General features: G+C 53.8%; 1 protein-coding gene across 1 annotated transcript in view; it reads right to left on the bottom strand.

Moving 5' to 3' along the window:
- Window positions 1-1,358: 1,358 nt before the first annotated feature.
- LOC141932310 (uncharacterized) overlaps window positions 1,359-18,139 on the bottom strand; it is a 328,304-nt gene continuing 311,523 nt past the window's right edge. The window contains exon 6 of the mRNA XM_074845708.1: window positions 1,359-1,966. Coding sequence (XP_074701809.1) covers window positions 1,959-1,966 — 8 coding nt within the window. The 3' untranslated portion in view covers window positions 1,359-1,958. The remainder of the gene's footprint in view (window positions 1,967-18,139) is intronic.

Below are 18,139 nucleotides of genomic sequence, written 5' to 3'. Positions count from 1 at the left end.
ATGGGCAGGTTTTGAGATGATTTGTGGGGATATGGGGAGATATGGAGGGTTTTGGAGGGGTGGGGGTGTATGGGGGAATTTGGGCCATATGGGGAGGCTTTGGGGGTGATTTAGGGGATATGGGGAGGTTTTGGGGTGATTTGGGGGATATGCGGTGTTTTGGGGTGATTTGAGGGGACATGGGGGGTTTGGGGGGGATATGGGAGGGTGATTTGGAGGGTTTGGGGTGATATGGGGGATATGAACACTCCTCACTGGCTGAGAATTCGGTCGCAGTCTCAAGAGATGGTCTGTATTTCCTTTTCTCAGAGTGTTTACAAACCCCTGAATCTCCAGTGTCGCCGTCAGTCAAAGCCGGCGAGAGGCCCCACTGCCGGCCCTTGGAGAAAGCCAGAGCAGGGACCAAACCCAGCCCAGGTCAGCAGGGGAAGCCCAGGAGATCACAACAGACCCAGATGCCGAATTACCAACAGACCTGACAAACCCATCACTGCCCTGTCATAGAGTCACAGGATGGTTTGGGCTGGAAGGGACCTCAAAGCCCATCCAGTCCCACCCCCTGGCATGGGCAGGGCCACCTTCCACTAGCCCAGGTTGCCCAAAGCTCTGTCCAACCTGGCCTTGAACCCTTCCAGGGAGGGGACAGCCACAGCTTCTCTGGGCAACCTGTGCCAGGGCCTCACCCCCCTCACAGGGAAGAATTTCTGCCTTAGATCTAACCTAAATCTCCCCTCTTTCAGTTTAAAACTGTCATCCCTCATCCTATCCCTACACTCCTGATAACGAGTCCCTCCCCCCTTTCCTGTAGCCCCTTTCAGTCCTGGGAGGCCGCTCTAAGGTCTCCCCGGAGCCTTCTCTTCTCCAGCTGAACCCCCTCAACTCTCTCAGCCTGTCCTCACAGGGGGGTGCTCCAGCCCCCCGAGCATCTTCGTGGCCTCCTCTGGCCACGCTTGAGCTGGGGGACCCCCTCTGGGGGCCCAGAGCTGGACCCAGCACTGCAGGGGGGTCTCACCAGAGCAGAGCAGAGGGGGAGAATCCCCCCCCTCGCCCTGCTGCCCACACTGCTCTGGATGCAGCCCAGCACTCGGGTGGCTTTCTGGGCTGCGAGTGCACGTTGCTGGCTCATAGTCACTGTCCATGACAAGCTTGGTTTCTTACATGAAACGTGTCTTTAAGTCATTTAATCTTTCTGTAGTCATTTCCCCATCTACAAAGAGATGTAACAAACCTTATTGTCCTTTATAAAGTGCTTTGACCTCTATGGATGAGAAGGACTGTATGAAAAAAGTCACATTTTTATCACTATTGTTACTATTAACCTAACATCAGCAAGACGATTTGTCAAATGGTGGGTTTAATGACACATACTTATCAAAAGTAAGTAGTGACGCTGGCAGAAAAGCCCCATATACTGCTTGCTACAGTTGGTCATACTGGCAAAAACAAGGCTTGTTTAATACAGAAATGTTCCTGATAAATTCTGAAACTTCCCCACAGAGCAAAAGCTTTGTATAATCCCTTAACGAGGAGCAGAAGAGCAACACAGGATGGACATTACCCAATTTAAAAGTTGATACGATTCAGGGGTCACCCATCATGAGTGTGAAAACACGTCTGACACGTTTTCCCCGCAGGAGCTCCATGAGCACAGACGGCACCAACAACCTCTGCCACTGCTTTCAGCACGTGGAGAAAGAAACACCCACGTTCGGATAAATCCATCAGCAGCCCGGCTGTTCAGGAAAAGCCAGGCTGCCAAACTCACTGTCGAGAGAAGCAACGGGCTAAGGCAGTCAGAGGGTGAGCGTGGACGTTACAAACTGCTGCTATGAACCGCTCCGCTGTGAAATCCAGTCGATGTACAGCCTGTGACTGGGTTCATCACGCTGTGCTTGTGCCACATCGAAGAAAGGAGCTGAGAAGATGTAAAACCAAGGGAGGAGGTGTTGCTTTCACAGTTAAGCTGCTGAATTTGGGAAGATACATGGACCTTTGGTGCCCTTAATCTGTGCCATCTGAGCAAATTTTTACACTTACTGAATCAAACCGTACACACCACACGGCTTTATCCCTCGAGCTCAGTTTCTGACCGAGTCATGTCCACCACTAAGTGCAGCCCAGTTTTTCATTCCCATTTGCAGTGGGATATAGCAAATATGAATTCGGGCCACACTTGGTTGCCCTTTTCATGTCTAAAACCTCACTGAAATGCACAGCACGACTGCAAGGTTTTCTACTTTTAATAATGTGTATTTTGTTGTAAAAAAATGAATCAGAATCAGAGGTGGACAATATTTGGGAAAAAAGACGGAGTACATGATCAATGCTGTAGAAAAAATCCAGAAGAGCTGTAAAAGTCAAAAAAGACAACATCTTCCTAATTCTGGTAAGGATATTTAATTATTAATCCACATATCAACAACAAAAATAGTGAATGTTAAAGAACCTTCTGCTTTGGTAAACTTTAGTTCATACTTTGTTAAAATCCCTATTTCTCACTCCTGTAACATTTTCTTTGGGAGGTTCTCAATCTACCTCATAACATGCCCATGAAATACATCACTTATCTCCCTTACAGATGAGAAAATCAAGCAAAGTGTAATTAATTCATCCTTCTAAAGTTGCAGTCATCCCTAACACAGAGATCAAAGATTACTGTAATTCTGGGAGTGAGGGAGCCAAACAGAGAAGCGACGTTAACCCCAGTCTCCAAATCCCACGGTAAATCAGGGATAAATCTCCTTGCAGGGTGCTAAGACACTGATTTCAGGCTGCAGGCAGAAGGATGGGCCACCAAGAGAAACGAGGAGCTGCCATCCAACGATGTCACTGGCCCTGCCACTTGCACTTGTGCAGTGACAAAATGGTACTTAACTGCTGACTTAAGTCTGCAGAGAGGGGAACGGAGGTTGTATGAGGCAGAGCTGGGACTGAGAATAAGATTGGGTCACGGTGGGAAAAATCTGTTCGTTCCCAAATACTGAGCTTCTCCGACAAGCTGGGGGTTAAAAACAATCCTGCCAAACCACTGATGAGTTCATCAAATATACAGAGAGCTCGAGGCTGAAGTGTCTATTTTGCTTGACAAGCAAAGCAGATGCACTGAGAGGGAGGGAGTAAAATACATTAACTACAGACTGAGAGGGTATCAGAAAACATTCTGATTTTTCAGAAAATCTCCTTCATGATCTCAAAAGCGTATGCAAGGCAGTTGGGGGAATCTTTGGCTGGCTTCTCTTGCCAAAAACAAGCAGAGGTTGATAAAAAAAGTCAGCCCTACGGTGGGCCTGCACCATCATCACACACACAAACGTGTATTACCCCAAGGAAGCAAGTCCCCCGCCCTCAGAAACCTGCAGGGTGTGGGTTTGGCAGCCACTACATCCAAAGGCAGTGGTTAGAAACTGTAACCAAGGCATAGCCAAGACACCAATCAAATGCAATAAGATCACAGAGCAGTAAAAATTCAGCTTTGGTCTAGGCAAAACCCCACCACTATTCTGCACGGTATCACTAACGCTCAGTACAACGTTTGAAGGCTTCACCAGATGCCAGATTTCTTTATCGTCACACACGATGGACAGCACTTCCCATCTTCAAAGCACACACGCACCGATGTGAAGGGATGTTGCCTGCAGGAAACGCGACCAGGGACACCCAGCACAGTGACTGCAACACCAAAACAAGCAGTGACACGGGATGGGAACAGCTGGCCAGGGAGCAGCCCTGCAGGAACAGACCTGGGAGCTGCAGGGAATCAGAAGCTGGATGTACACCGTGTCTCATAAAATGACAGCAAAGGTCCCCGGGGTGTCTGAGCCGGAGCAGAGCCTCCAAGGCACAAGCAGCCACCCCTCAGCTCTGCCCAGCACTGAGGAGGCCGCTGGGCACTCAGCTCCATGGGAGCGAGCTCACGGGCTGAACGACCAGCCATCGAGAAATTGCCATGGACACTTAGGAGAAGTGTGGAGCCAACGGAGCTGTCCAGTCTGTGGAGGAACTGGGGTCTGCATTTCTGCAGCAGAGGACCAAAGAGACGGAACACAGCAGAAAGACAGCCAGAGAGCTGAGGAGCAGCAGCTCTGCTGAACGTCGGCCGTGAGCGAGATGGGAAACAGCAGATTTCAAGAGCAGCAGGGATGCTCCAGGTTAGAGCTCAGGGCAAACTTTCTAGTGTAAAGGCTGATGAAGCACTGGCAGAGGGTGCTTACAGGACAGGTGGAGACTTTTGAGGATTTAACAACACCTTGCAAGAAGAACACGAGCAGATCTGACCCTGCCTGAGGCCAGGAGGCCAGACAAGGTGACAGCCCACGGCCCCGTCCAAGCACACGGAGCTGTGTGTGGCAGCCCTGAGCCTCCCCACCGGGCCCGGCAGAGACACTGCAGAAGGACAGAGCTCAGATTTTGCCAGCACGCTGGAAGAATGTTCTGTCCTTCATACAGTGATCTCTTTCCTGTTTTCCCAGTGGTTTCTCAAGGACGAGGGAAGGGCCTGTTCATCACATCACGGGCCTCGTGCCTCCCTCTGCTACGCAACCCAGAGAAAGGCACGGGTGTGCAGAAACCGTTTCCCGAGATCCTGCTGCTCTGAAACGTTCCTGTGGGCCGACCTGGAGTACTGCCCCAGCATCCACACTGTTTATAAGACAGATCTTACAAAGAGATTCATTTCAGATGGATAAGACAATTACTACTGAAGAAAAGCCCAACCTGATGGTGACTGAGGCAGCGATGTTTTGGCAAAGGCCCCCACCGTGAGCTGGAGGCGTCTGGGGAAGGAATGAAGAGTATGGACAGAGTGACGCCCTGCAGCCTCTCCCCGCTGCTCCAGTGCCCGTGGGCAGTCAGCAGCAGGCGGGGGCCACCACAGTGGGGCACAGGGTGGGGCAGGGAAAGGCACCAGGAGAAGGGGGAGAAAGCAGCACCCAGAGACAGGGTCAGGGAAACAGGAATTTATTTTCTTGGACTTGAATAAAGCCCTGCTGCAGCCCTGCTAGTGCTGCCGGCGGGGCGGCCTCTTGCAGGGCTGGGGAGAGTCCTGGGGGCTGGGGGCCCTCCTCTTCGGGGGGCGCCTGGGCCTCCCGCTTGAGCGGTTCCTGCGCTGCCCAGGAGCAGAGGGACCTGCCGCCGCCGCCTCCCCTGGCTCCTCCTGCGGCTGCGGCTGCTCCTGCTCTGCCGGGACGGGCGCAGATGGGGGGCGGCCAGGACCCCCGCAGAGGGCGGCCTCCAACGTGCTGGCTTCCTCCTCCCTGTCAGATCTTTCAGGGCTGCTGGAGGAGGTCGCGTAGGTGTTGGCAGTCCCGCACTGGGAGCTGCTGCAGTCAGAGTTGGTGGGGATGGAGCTGCCCTCAGAGCTGTCGTCCTCCTCCCCCAGAGCCGGGGAGCACGGCAGGGTCCAGATCTCCTCGCTGCAGCTCTCGATGGCGTCGATGATGCCACGGACCAGAGGGACTGCATGTTCCCCGAGGACAGGCTGCAGCTCCCGGATCATGGCCTCCGCAGCCGGGCCATGGATGCACAGGGTGTGCAGGATGTTGCCCTCTGCACGCTGTACCTGCCACCACTGGGACCCATAGATCGCCTCCAGCTCCCGGCGCAGCCAGAACAGCACAGGATCGAGGAAATACTCTTGAGTTTGGAAGAATCCTGCCCAGCCCTCAGGCAGGATACCACCCACGGACTCTGGCTCTGCAGCCCCCTGCTCATCTGGGGACAGCGTCCCCTGCGGAGAGGATGGAGGGTAAGCCATGGGGCGATGGGGGTTGTTTTCGGCCGGGCGGCTGGGAGCTGTGTCTGCCTGGCTGCTGGCTTCGGGCGACCCTTGGAGGAGCGTGATGGCACACTCTCGATAACCATTTCCTCCCTGCACAGCGAACCGCACCGACTCCACCGGTCCCCTGCAGAGCGGGCACTCTGCCTTCACATCTGCCCACCGCAGGATGCAGCCCAGGCAGAACCGGTGGCAACAGGGCATCACATAAGCAGCGTCATCTCGCTCGTCGCGGCAGATGGGGCAGATCTGCTCTGACTCCATGGCCACGTTCACACGCTGCAGCAGGGTGGGGAGGGCTGAGGACGAGGAGCTGCTCCCGCTCGCAGGCGCTGGCGCCACCAAAGGGTGTCCCGTGCTGCCAAAGTGAGAGTAGCCCCGGTCACTTGCTGTCCCAGTGAGGGGAGGGAGGGGAGGAAGAAATGACCAGGCCCCTGGCGAAGGACACCCTCCCGGCTCCCCAAGCCCAATCACCCGCCCCAGGGCCGCCCCGGGGGGATGCTCCCCCACACAGCTCACCTCCGCTGCCGCGAGCGTACCCAGCGGTGCCCGGCTGCCTGACCCAGGCAGGGCCAGGGAAACACAGGGGATGGCTCCGGGACGGGCACCGAGAGCTGCCGCCGGCAGCCCCCAAAGCACCACCCAGCACCCGGAGCAGCCTCGCTCGACCCTCCAGACCTCGCAGACACGCTCGGCAGGAGTCCAGGCACGAGCCAGACTGGGCCAGGCGCAGGCAGAGCCTGCAGGGAGGGACGTGAGGTCACATTCCATCGCTCGCTGACGTCACAGCCCACCGCATGGTGACGTGACAGTGGGCCGCCTGTCTCCATGGCGCTTGCCCATGTGGGGGCCTGGCTGGCACTGGCACTTGTGCAGATGGAAAATGTAACCGTTCCCCTGTTCCTTGGACATAGAAACAAGCCACTCTTCTATGGCTTGTACCTGTTCCATTGCAAGCACAAGTTGTCTAGAGAAGACACAGCTGAAGCGCGGCAGATGAGAAGGAGCCGTCAGTAATCCACGTCAGGAAGCTCGAAAGCAGAGGCACAGTTTGCACAGAAAATGCCCTGGTTATGGCAGAAACACAGTTCTCACTGTCAGAGATTTGTGGAGAGTTGCTCATTACAGGGAACTGATGCCCAAAAAGGGTTTCTTCACGTTCCTTTCCTTGGTCATCACATACAGCTTAAGTTAAATTTAAATGGCAGCACAATGGAAAATTCTGTTTGCCTGGAATTCCTCCATTTGATAAGCTGAGAGACACGTTGGAAGTAAGACTTGAGATGGCAATAGCTGGAATAGTAAAATCTCCTGAAAAACCTGTGAGAAATCAACTCTGATGAGTCGGGGCTTCAGGGGAAGCTGTGATGGACAATGTGGAATTTCAAAGCTGTTTGTAAGAGGGTTTAGCACCAAGTATGGAAGAATACTTTTTTAAAAAAATGGTGGATTTGAACAGGATTATTGGATTGGCCCGGTTATGCCAAGCTCTGAAAAACAGTTAAAGCCTGGCTTTAACCCCCTGCTTTGTGCATTTCCAAACTCTGGCCCGTGGATCACCCCACCCACCTCCAGCTCGCAGAGGGAGAGATCCTGGTGCTCCTTTTTGTGATAACACTGGCTGCGAAACCAGTGCTGGCACCTGTGAGATCTGAAACCTTGCCACGGTACCACATTCAATAAAGAGATTAAAGTCTTTGTTTTATCAGGCAGCAACGTTTCGGTTTACCATTTCCCGCACACCTTGAATTAACCCCCTCCAGAATTTGCTCTGCTTTCCTGCATTTTCTGCGTTGGTCACGATTTGCTCCTGTCCCAGAGCAGGCAGAAACACCACGCAGAGACACAGTCCTGGTGCTGTGAGCTAACGGCATGCCAGCCGGGCCAGGAATGTTTGGATCACAGATTTACCCGAACGGCCCGAGCCTCCGCTCCCTTCCTCCTCACACGCTGCCCTCTGACCCACGCTCGCTGCTGCCACGTCTCCCACATGTGGCACTTGCCTCACCTCAGCCACCTACGGCCAATTCGGCTTTCCTGTGTGGGCCAAAACGCAGCGCGCAGAGTAATGAGGTGAAGGACAGCATGAGTGTGTGCACCTGGAGTCGTGTGCCACAGCAGCTCTGAGCTGATATGCCAGCAGATGTCACAGCCTCCCCTAACATTCTTGGTCATCCCCAGGATTTTCCTCCAACTTCTCCTTCCTTTAGCTTCCATTTCTTTGCTCTTAGAAAAACACTTTGTGCAGCACAACCAGAGCTCCTGCCTAGTTTTTCCTTTATTCAACCTATATCACTCCACAGGAGATCAATCCTGACTTCTGAGCTCTCCTTACCTTCGTGAAGACCCACAGTAAGAACATCGCTGTCTGAACAGGGAAAAGCGCTCCACAATGACACATCCTTTGCAATGCTGTGAAAGAGTTGGGTTCAGCCAGAGCATTTGCAAGCGCCAAAGGACACTGCAGTATAGAAAATGTCCTTCTAGGTAATAAGGAAATAATAGAAGAGTTATTTCCTTATAGGGGAGCCATGTTCCCCCATCTGGCTGTGCCTGCAGCACCCCCCAGCTTACCCCAGCAATGTGCGCACCCACAGCTCCTTCAGTGCCCGGGAGCTGCAGCAAGAGGAGAAACAGAGTCAGGCCCTGCTGCCCCCCAGCCCCTGGGCAGAGGCGGACGCCTGCACAGCCCTGCCCCGTGGGGAAGGACACAGGGGCAGGACGAAGCCCTGTGGGGCGGGACACAGCCGCTGCCCAAGCCCTGGCTCCCTCTGTCCTGCCAGAGCAGCTGCTTTGGCCCTTCCCTTCTGGGGACCAAAAGGTGACCAGGGGATGCAGGACGCAGAAATGCCCCCCATCCCGCCCTGCCGGCGTGCTGCCCGCTCCCTGCCCAGGTCTGCACGGAGGGCAGAGGCCCTTGACAGGAAACTCTCCTGTCTCACAGGCACCACGACTCACCCGAAAGCAGCAGCGCAGGAGCCCCTGGGCCAGAGGAAGATGAGGGAGCTCCTCTCCTCATGGCTGCCGACACCCTCCAACTCTTCCTCCCACGCCGCCTCCTTCCCATCGCTCAGCACCCACAGCTGGTCCAGGGCCAGGCGGAGCTGTGGGCGCAGGGTGGTGCCACCTCTGCAGAGAGCAGAGGTGGGCAGTGAGCTGGAGGTGGCCTCCTTGGGGTGCCCCCCCAGGCAGAGCCCTTCTCTCCCCCTGCCCTTGGGACAGGCATTGGTGCATCCAGCACCCAGGTCTGGGGCCTGGGGCCAGGGTGTCCCAGCCCTTGTGCCTGGGCCAGGGATGGGGCAAGGGCAGCTGGGCCGGAGGGTCTTACCGCAGCTTGGTGACCACCAGTTCCTCCTGGAGAAGGAGAAGGCGCCTCTCGCTCCTCTTGCAGCCCCGGGTCAGCTGCACTTGGTGCCGCTGCTCACCACCCTCTGGGCTTGGCTGGTCAGCCACTTTCTACCCACCTCCCCCTCTCCTCAGCCAGCCCACGCTGCTTCAGCGTCTCCATGGGACTATTCTGGCAGACGCTGCGGAAAGCCTTCCTCACGTCTGGGGGGACAATGGCCACCGCACTCCTCTCGTCTCCCCAGCCAGTCATTTCCCCACAGAAGGTTATTAGGTGGGGCCAGCAGGGTTTCTCCTGCTGACTCCATGCTGACGCCTAGTTCCAAGGACCTTCGTTCCTTCCTGTTCCCAGGACATGCTGCGACATTCCCAGCACCTCCATGAGCACAGGAGCCCCTTTTCTCATCCAATATAATAATACGTTCAGGGAACCTGGTCCTATCTGAAACTGCTATGGAAATGCTTGCGTGCTTGGCCTTTATTCAGGCGTGGTTTTTCCAAGCCTCTCCAAGAACGTGACTGTGAACACTATAGTAACTATTGAACAAGATGTGCAGGTTTGTCCTCATGAGTCTACACGAGAGGGGAGAAGCAGCTGTGGTGGGGCAATTCCACCCCTGCTTGCGGGGCCGCCTGGTGCTTGGTGTGATTCCAACCCCTCTCCTGGGCCACACACCAGCCGAGGGTGGTGTGGATTGTACATGGCAGGGGACTAAAGCCTGCAGCTCGTCGAGGCTGAACTGGAGTTCAACTGCCCGTTGGCCAGGATCCCGCAGCCCTCGTCATGATGGTGCCTGGGACACACACACACACAGAGTGACAGAGGGGGGTGTCTTGGGAGGAACCAGGCACCTGAGGGGACCCAGGTGTAAGAGTCAGTCAGAAGATCAGCATTGTCTCAACATTGTCATCAGGGGCATGGACAGTGAGGTACCCAACAACGGCCTGTTTGGAGCGCAGTTGCCGATCCCTGGAGTGGAATGTGGTGCAAAGGCTCCTGAATACAGAACTGTGTGGCACAGCCAGTGCAGTGCTGTTCTCCTGAGCACTGACCCGTGTGGTGCAGGCAGTGCAGTGCTGTTCTCCTGAGCACTGACCCGTGTGGTGCAGGCAGTGCAGTGCTGTTCTCCTGAGCACTGACCCGTGTGGTGCAGGCAGTGCAGTGCTGTTCTCCTGAGTACTGACCCGTGTGGTACAGGCAGTGCAGTGCTGTTCTTCGGTGCCTGAGCCGTGCAGTACAAAGAGTGCTGTGCTATTGTTTGGTACCTGGGCCCAGCCGGAGCTGTTAATCGCATAGCCACTGTCAAAAAAGATGGATCGCAACTGTTGCCATAACATCGATGAAGAAATCATGAACCTTAGATGAACTTTGCTTCATTATAATACCAAAACACACCTGGTTGAAGGTTACCCACCTCCAAGACTGACCACACCTCGAACATTCCCCCCTGCTCATGCGTGATGGCCTCGCTCAAGAAGGACGGAGATATGATAATTGAATTCTGAGAAGGGTGGAGACCCCTGAGGCAGAGGTGGAGCAAGGTGTGTTACTGAGCATAAAAGATGACTTCTGGACAACGAAAATGGGAAACTTCCCCACCAAGGACCACGATGATCGACGACGCAGCCTCAGCTGGACCCGGGACCATTAGGACGTCGTGAGATCAGCGGTGGTAGCTATAACCTCTCTCCCTCCTCTCTCTAAACTTAACTTTACTTTTCTCCTTTCTCTCATCCATCTCTAACTATCGCGTGCCGCTTCACAGGCAACACAATAAAGTTTCACTGTTTGATTACTGCTATCCCCTTTGGTGTTGGTCACCTTAATTTTGCACTTTCGAGATCGTAGCAAACGAACCACCACGAGTCCACCGAGTGGACTGTGACACCAGACGTCCGGGGGGTACCCTGGTGTGTGTGGGGGTCACTGGAGTGGAGGTTGGTCATGGGGGTGTTTGGGGAAGTTTTGGGGTGATTTGGGGTACATGGGCTGATTTGGGATGAGATGGGGGGCTTGGGGGCATATGGGGAGGTTTTGGGGGTGATTTAGGGTATATGGGGTTTTTTGGGGTGGTTTGAGGGAATATGGTGGTTTGAGGGGATGGGGGGTGATTTGGGGGCTATGTGGGGGTTTGGGGGGATATGGGCAGGTTTTGAGGTGATTTGGGGGTTTGGGGGAGATATTGGGGATTTAGGGGGGATTTGGGGGATTTTGGGGGATATGGGTAGGTTTTGGGGGTGATTTAGGGGATATGGGGAATTTTGGGGTGATTTGCTGGGATATGGGTGGTTTTGGGGTCATATGGGGGGATATGGGGCTGTTTTAGGTTTATTTGGGAGGTTATGGGGGTTTTGGGGGATGTGGGGGGTGATTTGGGGGGATATGGGTAGTTTTTGGGGTGATTTTCTGGGATATGTGGGGGTTTGGGAAGATATGGGGGATATAAGGGGGACTTTAGAAGGATATAGGGGTTTTGGGGTGTAACGGGCAGGTTTTGAGATGATTTGTGGGGATATGGAGAGATATGGAGTGTTTTGGGGGGGTTGGGTGGATATGGGGGGTTTGGGGGCATATGGGGAGGTTTTGGTGGTGATTTAGGGGCTATGGGGAGGTTTTGGGGTGATTTGTGGGATATAGAGGAGGTTTGGAGGGTATAGTGGGTTTGGTGGTGATATGGGGGTGTTACAGGCTATGGAGAGTTTCTGGGGTGATCTGGGGGGTTATGGAGTGCTTTGCGGTGATATGGGGGATATGGGGCTATATGGGAAAGTTTTGGAGTGATTTGGGGGATATGGGGGGTTTTGGGGTGATTTTGGGGGATATGGGAGCGGTTGAGGGAGTTATGGAGGTGATTTGGGGATATGGGGGGGTTTGGGGTGATATGGTATGATATGAGGGGTTGGGGGATATGGGGTGTGATTTGCAGGGATATGGGGGATATAAGGGTTATTTTGAAGGATATGGGGGTTTTGGGGTGCTATGGGGAGGTTTTGAGGTGATCAGGGCGGATTTGGGGAGATATGGGGGTTTGGGGGGATATGGGGAAGTTTTGGATTTGATTTAGGGGAGTTTTGGGGTGATTTGGTGGGATATGGGGGTGTTTGGGTGGATATGGGGTGGTGATTTGGGGACATATGGGGGGATTTAGGGGGGGTAGGGGGGTTTTGGGGGCATATGGTGAGGTTTTGGGGGTGATATAGGGGATATGGGGAATTTTGGGGTGATTTGTTGGGATATGGGTGGGTTTGGGGTCATATGGGGGATATGGGGTGTTTTAGGGTTATTTAGGTGTTTGGGGGGTTTTGGGGGATATGGGGGGTGGTTTGGGGGGATATGGTTTATTTTGGGGGTGGTTTGGGGGGATATGTGGGGGTTTGGGGGGATATGGGGGATATAAGAGGGACTAGAAGGATATGGGAGTTTGGGGGTGTAATGGGCAGGTTTTGAGATGATTTGTGGGGATTTGGGGAGATATGGAGTGTTTTGGGGAGGTTGGGTGGATATGGGGGGTTTGGGGCATATGGGGAGGTTTTTGGGGTGATTTAGGGATGTGGGGAGGTTTTGGGGTGATCTGGGGGATATAGAGGATGTTTGGGGGTAATATAGGGGATATGGGGAAGTTTTGGGGTGATTTGGGGGGTTATGGGGGTTTTGGGGTGATTTGAGGGGATATGGGGGTGATTTGGGGGGATATGGGGGGTGATTTGGGGGGATATGGGTGGGTTTGGGGCCATATGGGGAGGTTTTGGGGTTGATTTAGGGTATATAAGGGGTTTTTGAGGTGATTTGGGGGGGATATGAGTGGGTTTGGGGCCATATGGGGAGGTTTTGGGGGTGATTTGGGATATATGGGGGGGTTGGGGGGATATAGAGGGATATGGGAGGGGTTGGCGGGATATGGCCGGTGATTTGGGGGGATATGGGTGGTTTTGGGGGTGATTTGGTGGGATATGGGGAGGTTTGGGGGGATATTGGGTGGTGATTTGGGGGTGACATGGGGGTGTTTGGGGGTATATGGGGAATAGAAGTGGTATTTTGGAAGGATATGGGGGATTTGGGGTGATATGGGAAGGTTTTGAGGTGATTTGGGTGTATTTGGGGAGATATGGGGGATTTAGGGGGGATTTGGTGAGATATGGGGGATTTGGGGGCATATGGGGAGGTTTGGGGGGTGATTTAGGGGATATGGGAGGGGTTGGGTTGATTTGGGGATATAGAGGAGGTTTAGGGGGTATAGTAAATTTGGGGGTGATATGGGGGTGGTTGGGGGATATGGGGTTTTTTTGAGGTGATTTGGGGTTTATCGTAGTTTTGGGGGGATATGGGGCTGTATGGGGAATTTTAGGGGTGATTTGAGTGTATATGGGGGATTTGTGGTGATATGGGGGTATATGGTGGGGTTGGGGTATATGGAGGTTATTTGGGGGGATATGGGGTGTTTTGGGGGTGATTTGGTGGTATATGGGGGGTTTGGATGGGATATGTGGGGGAAATTTGGGGGCATATGGGTGTGTTTGGGGGGATATGGGGGATATAAGGGTTATTTTGGAACGATATGGGGGTTTTGGGGTGCTATGGGAAAGTTTTGAGGTGATCTGGGTGGATTTGGTGAGATATGGGGGTTTGGCGGGTTATGGGGAGGTTTTGGGGTTGATTGAGTGGATATGAGGTGTTTTGGGGTGATTTGGGGGGATATGGGGGGGTTTGGGGTGATTTGTTTGGATATGGGGTGATTTGGGGGGATATGGGGGATATAAGAGGTATTTTGAAATGTTATGGGGAGGTTTATCCCCCACAAGATCCCTCTCAGTACCCCAGTAGCCCCCACTGGACCCTTCTTGCACCCCATTACTGACCCCCAGGACCCCAATATCTCCCCCAGAAACCACCCCCAGGAGACCATTAGACAGCCCCCCCCCCACACACACACCTTGGACACCAATATCTCCTTCAAGACCCCCCCTCGGACCCCAATAACCCTCCCAAACCCCTCCAGGACACCACCCCCGCCCCCCCCCGACTCCATTACACTCCCTCTAGGACCCAAATAACCCCCCAGGACCCCAATAACCCCCACAAATCCCACAGAACCCCAATAACACCCCCCCAAGAATCCCCCCAGGTCCCCAATCTCCCCTCACGGCACAGGCAGGAGTGTGGGCAGGTGCTGGGGGGGGACAACATGCTGGAGCCCCCTCGGGGGTCCCCCTGGCCCCCACAGGGCCTACTTCCTGCCGACAGTCTGCCAGGGCTCTATGGTCTGCAGTGAGGCGGCCTAGGCAGGAGGCCCTCCAGCTCTCTGGGGTCTGCACTGAGGGATGTTCCCTGCAGAGATTTGGTTCACCCAGCAAGTGGGAATTCCTCCCTTTAAACACTTGCTTTGTTCTGGATGGCTGAAGGAATTTTTCTCCTGCAAAGGTGGCACCAGCACCAGCCCCAGCCCCAGCCCCAGCACTAGTGGTGGTGTCCCCGGCCTAGCAGTGGGTGAGTGCAGGGGCTGGGGCCGATTTCCCTGGAGGGGGTGGTGGGATCGCCGGGGAAGGGAAAGCTTTGGTCTAAAAACCCAAACTGTTTCATGGTTCTGAATTGTGGATTTGTTGTCACAGTTGGGGCTGTTCAGACGTTCTGATGTGTGACTGTGCTTGTCCTTTTACCTTGAACTTGGTGGGTTTTGCTGTCTGTAAGAGCCTGTTGTGTCTGCGGGGTTTATCTGTCAGGTTACCCCAGGGAAAGTGAATTTTAGCCCTTTATTTTTACTTCAAGTGTGACAGAAGTGACGCATTTAATATTTTCTGCTCTCTGTGGTGATTTGGGCTGGGTGGGTTCAGTCTGATGAAACCCCTCAGAGTGGTGCTTCAGAGGGTGCCAGTCACCAGAGCCAAGAGGTGCTGATCAGACACCGGCATTAAGCCCGAGGGCGAGAGCTGGCCCAGGCAGGCTCTTGCCTTCTGGCTGTGGGACAGTTTTTCCCAGCTCGGAGGTGCTGGGAGAGATGTGGGGGGGTGAGCAGGGGGGTGTGCTGGAGCCCAGCCCCTTTGCAGAGCCCTGCTGCTCCTCTGGCTTTCTGGACAAAGTTCAGTTTCTGAGCTGAGCTTCTAATTTGCACCTTTGCCAAAAGACAAATCCTGTTTGTTTCAAGCTGGAACGACCTGCTCCGCTTTCAGAAAAGTATCTCTTGACAGCTGCAGGCAGAGCAGAAATCTCACACAATGAAGGTACAAGAAGTAATTGAAAAGCAATTAAAGGACAAGTTTCTGTGTGCTGGCATCCTGGGAGTGCTTCTGGTTGGGAAATCCGGCAGCACCACTTGCTCTGAGCCTGCAAACAGCCGGCAGAGCTCCTGCCGTGGGTGGCACTGCTTCAGCCTCCCCCGTCAGCTGCTCCTTCACCTCCACCTCTCTGCTCTGCACCAGCTCTGCAGAAAACAGTCGCTTTTCACTGCCTGTGGCTGTGGATTGCTGTAAATGTCCTGTAACCGGTTGCCATCGTGTTTCTTTGCCAGCTTGTCCCGCCCGATGTGCTGTCAGTCTGCAGATCGTCACCTCGTTCCTAGGTGAGTGTTGGGGCTTCTCCTGGGGTCTCCTGTGCATCTTCTTAAATGTTGACAAAATGCCGGTGTGGAAATAGAATTAATCATCAGAATAATTGATAAGGATGAATTCATCAAGATTTAAACAAAAGCAGGCTCCTGTCGAGAACACCAGTGTAGTTCATCTTGCCTGTTTTTTCTTCCTGTCACCTTCAAGCTCCTGTTCAGTTCTGCTGTGCCCTGCGTCTCTGCTCGTTCTCATCCCCATTTCATGTAGCCAGGCAGACTGACTTCCTCCTCCTCCTTTTCCCTGATTTTGTCCCTGTGAAATCTGTTTTCTGTAACTGCCTGGTCTTTGTGGAAACACATTTAGAAACTGCTCTTGCAGGTTCCCCCCTTTCAGGAGGTGCCTGTGGCTGCAGGGATGCCGTGTGAAGCAGGTGGGACAGGGCTGGCGTCTGCTCCGGGTCGGGGTTTGCACCCCTCGGGTGCTGCGGAGAGGCAGGGTGCTGTGGGCTCGCAGCGGTAGCTCGGGGTCGGAGCAGAACCTGGTCTTTGGGGAAAACGTGAGTTTTCCTGAGGTGACTCCCTGTCCCTAAGGCTGGCTGGCGGCCTGCAGCCGGCGTGTGCCCTGTGCCGGGGAGCTGGCCGGGGGGCTGTCAGGGGAGCCGAGAGGTCTGACAGCACCTTCCTGGGGCACTGGCTGGGACAGGCTGGGGAGGGCTTGAGCTTTGTGTGTGGTGGTCAGGGGAGGCCATGCAGCAGGTGGAGCCGGCTCGTCTCTGATCGACCTTTTAAGGCAATTCCTGTTGGGGATTGAGGTTTTGGGACAGTTAACTGAAATCTTGCTTTATAAGTTATCGCTGATCGATATGAAAAATGCAACACCTCAGAATGGCAGCACTCAGAGGGGGGCTGCATCTGGATCCAGGGGATGCTCCTCTGTCCTTAGAACTTAAGGAAGGAAGCTTGCAGGTGTCAGTAGTGCTGCTGCTGAGGGGATTGGGTTTTCCAGAGCTGGGGAGCAGATTCTTACCCCGTCTATACTGCGTCTGCACTGTGAAAGCTTGTGCACAGTAATGCCTTGCTGTCTGTGCCTTCTGTTTCAGAGCTCTGCTGTCAGTTCTTTAATACCCTGCTCTGGTTACTGTTGTTATGGTCCTGTTTTCCTTCATCCTTCACTGGCCATGGTGAGCAGCAGGCATCTGAAGGTGGTGATGAAAATGTGATGGATCAGGAGAGGCAGCAGGACCACTGGCAGTGAGAGAGTTGTCAGGTGTTCAGTGTCACAGGAGAAGCAGCTGAGAGGTTTCAGAATGGTGATCTGTTTGAAGAGGGGTCACACAGGGTCACCAGGACATCATGAAGTTTAATTTTGTGTTATAAAGGGATTTGCCACTCTAAACCTCAGGCAAGTAGCAGTTATTTCTTGGTATTTTAAAAGCAGTTAGAATTTCCTTTACCACTTCTGTCATTCCCAGGTGTTGAATTGGCAGCTGACAACCCCAGAGGTCTCGCTTCTGTCTCACCACCTTCCACCTCACACCAGCTGTTCCTGTGTGGTTCGGCTGTGTGCATTGCTGAAGTGCCTGCACACATTCCTCTCTATCCCGTTGTTTCCTACGGGAAAAATGGAATTGGGAACAGTCGCACTTGGGGGATTCCATCCTGGGCAGGCGATGGGATGTGCCTGAAACTGTAGTTTGACCGTGTGGGGAATTGTTGCAGAACCAGAGTGTAGGGTTGGGGAGTCAAAATGTTTCAGCTGCAATGAAGAGAGAAGTATGCAAAGGTTTGAGCTGCCAGCCTGCACACACTGGGTGTGCATGTACTCGAATGCACGGCTGCATTGCCCCAGGCTGCAGAGGTTATTGTGTAGAAAAGCCCTCGGTTAGTGGAATAATTCTCTGTTGGAATAAATCTGCATCTGGGCAGCGGAATGGGATCTTTACCTTGTGACACAGAGGTACCTCTCGGGCAAAGCAGAATACTAAGAGATTTTTTTGACGAATGTTCATTTTCATTCTGATTTCATGCTGTCTGAACTGTTTTGTCGAATCCTGACTGTTCTCCCCAGCTGTCCATCACCCACTCTCATGTTTTGATGTCTCTTGTCACAGACAGCCTGGTAAAAAGATCTTGGTTATCTTCTCTTTCCTTTTTTTCCCCTTTGAGAAGTCTCATGGACTTTTTGCAGCTGTCCTGACTCTCCTCCCCTGTCCTCCCTGGGCAGCAGTGTGGCAGTTAGAGCTGCCCCCCCCGGGAGGAGGTGTGCTCTGCTGGCTGTTAAAGAGTTGGCAGCGCTGTGCTCTGTGCTCATCTCCAAAGCTTCTCTGTTCCCCCTGGGCAGTGGATTTTAGTGTTCTGCCATTCCGAGTACAGTAACATCTGTACAGATACAAAACCTCTAGTTCATGGATTGGGTTCACGAAGCCCTGATTCTTTTAATCTCCTTTGGAAGCTCTGTTGCCCCACTTTTTCTCTCTCCCCT

The sequence above is a fragment of the Strix aluco genome, chromosome 19 (assembly GCF_031877795.1).
Source record: "Strix aluco isolate bStrAlu1 chromosome 19, bStrAlu1.hap1, whole genome shotgun sequence".
In the NCBI taxonomy this organism is placed as follows: domain Eukaryota; kingdom Metazoa; phylum Chordata; class Aves; order Strigiformes; family Strigidae; genus Strix; species Strix aluco.
This window is presented reverse-complemented; position numbering and strand designations above follow the sequence as displayed.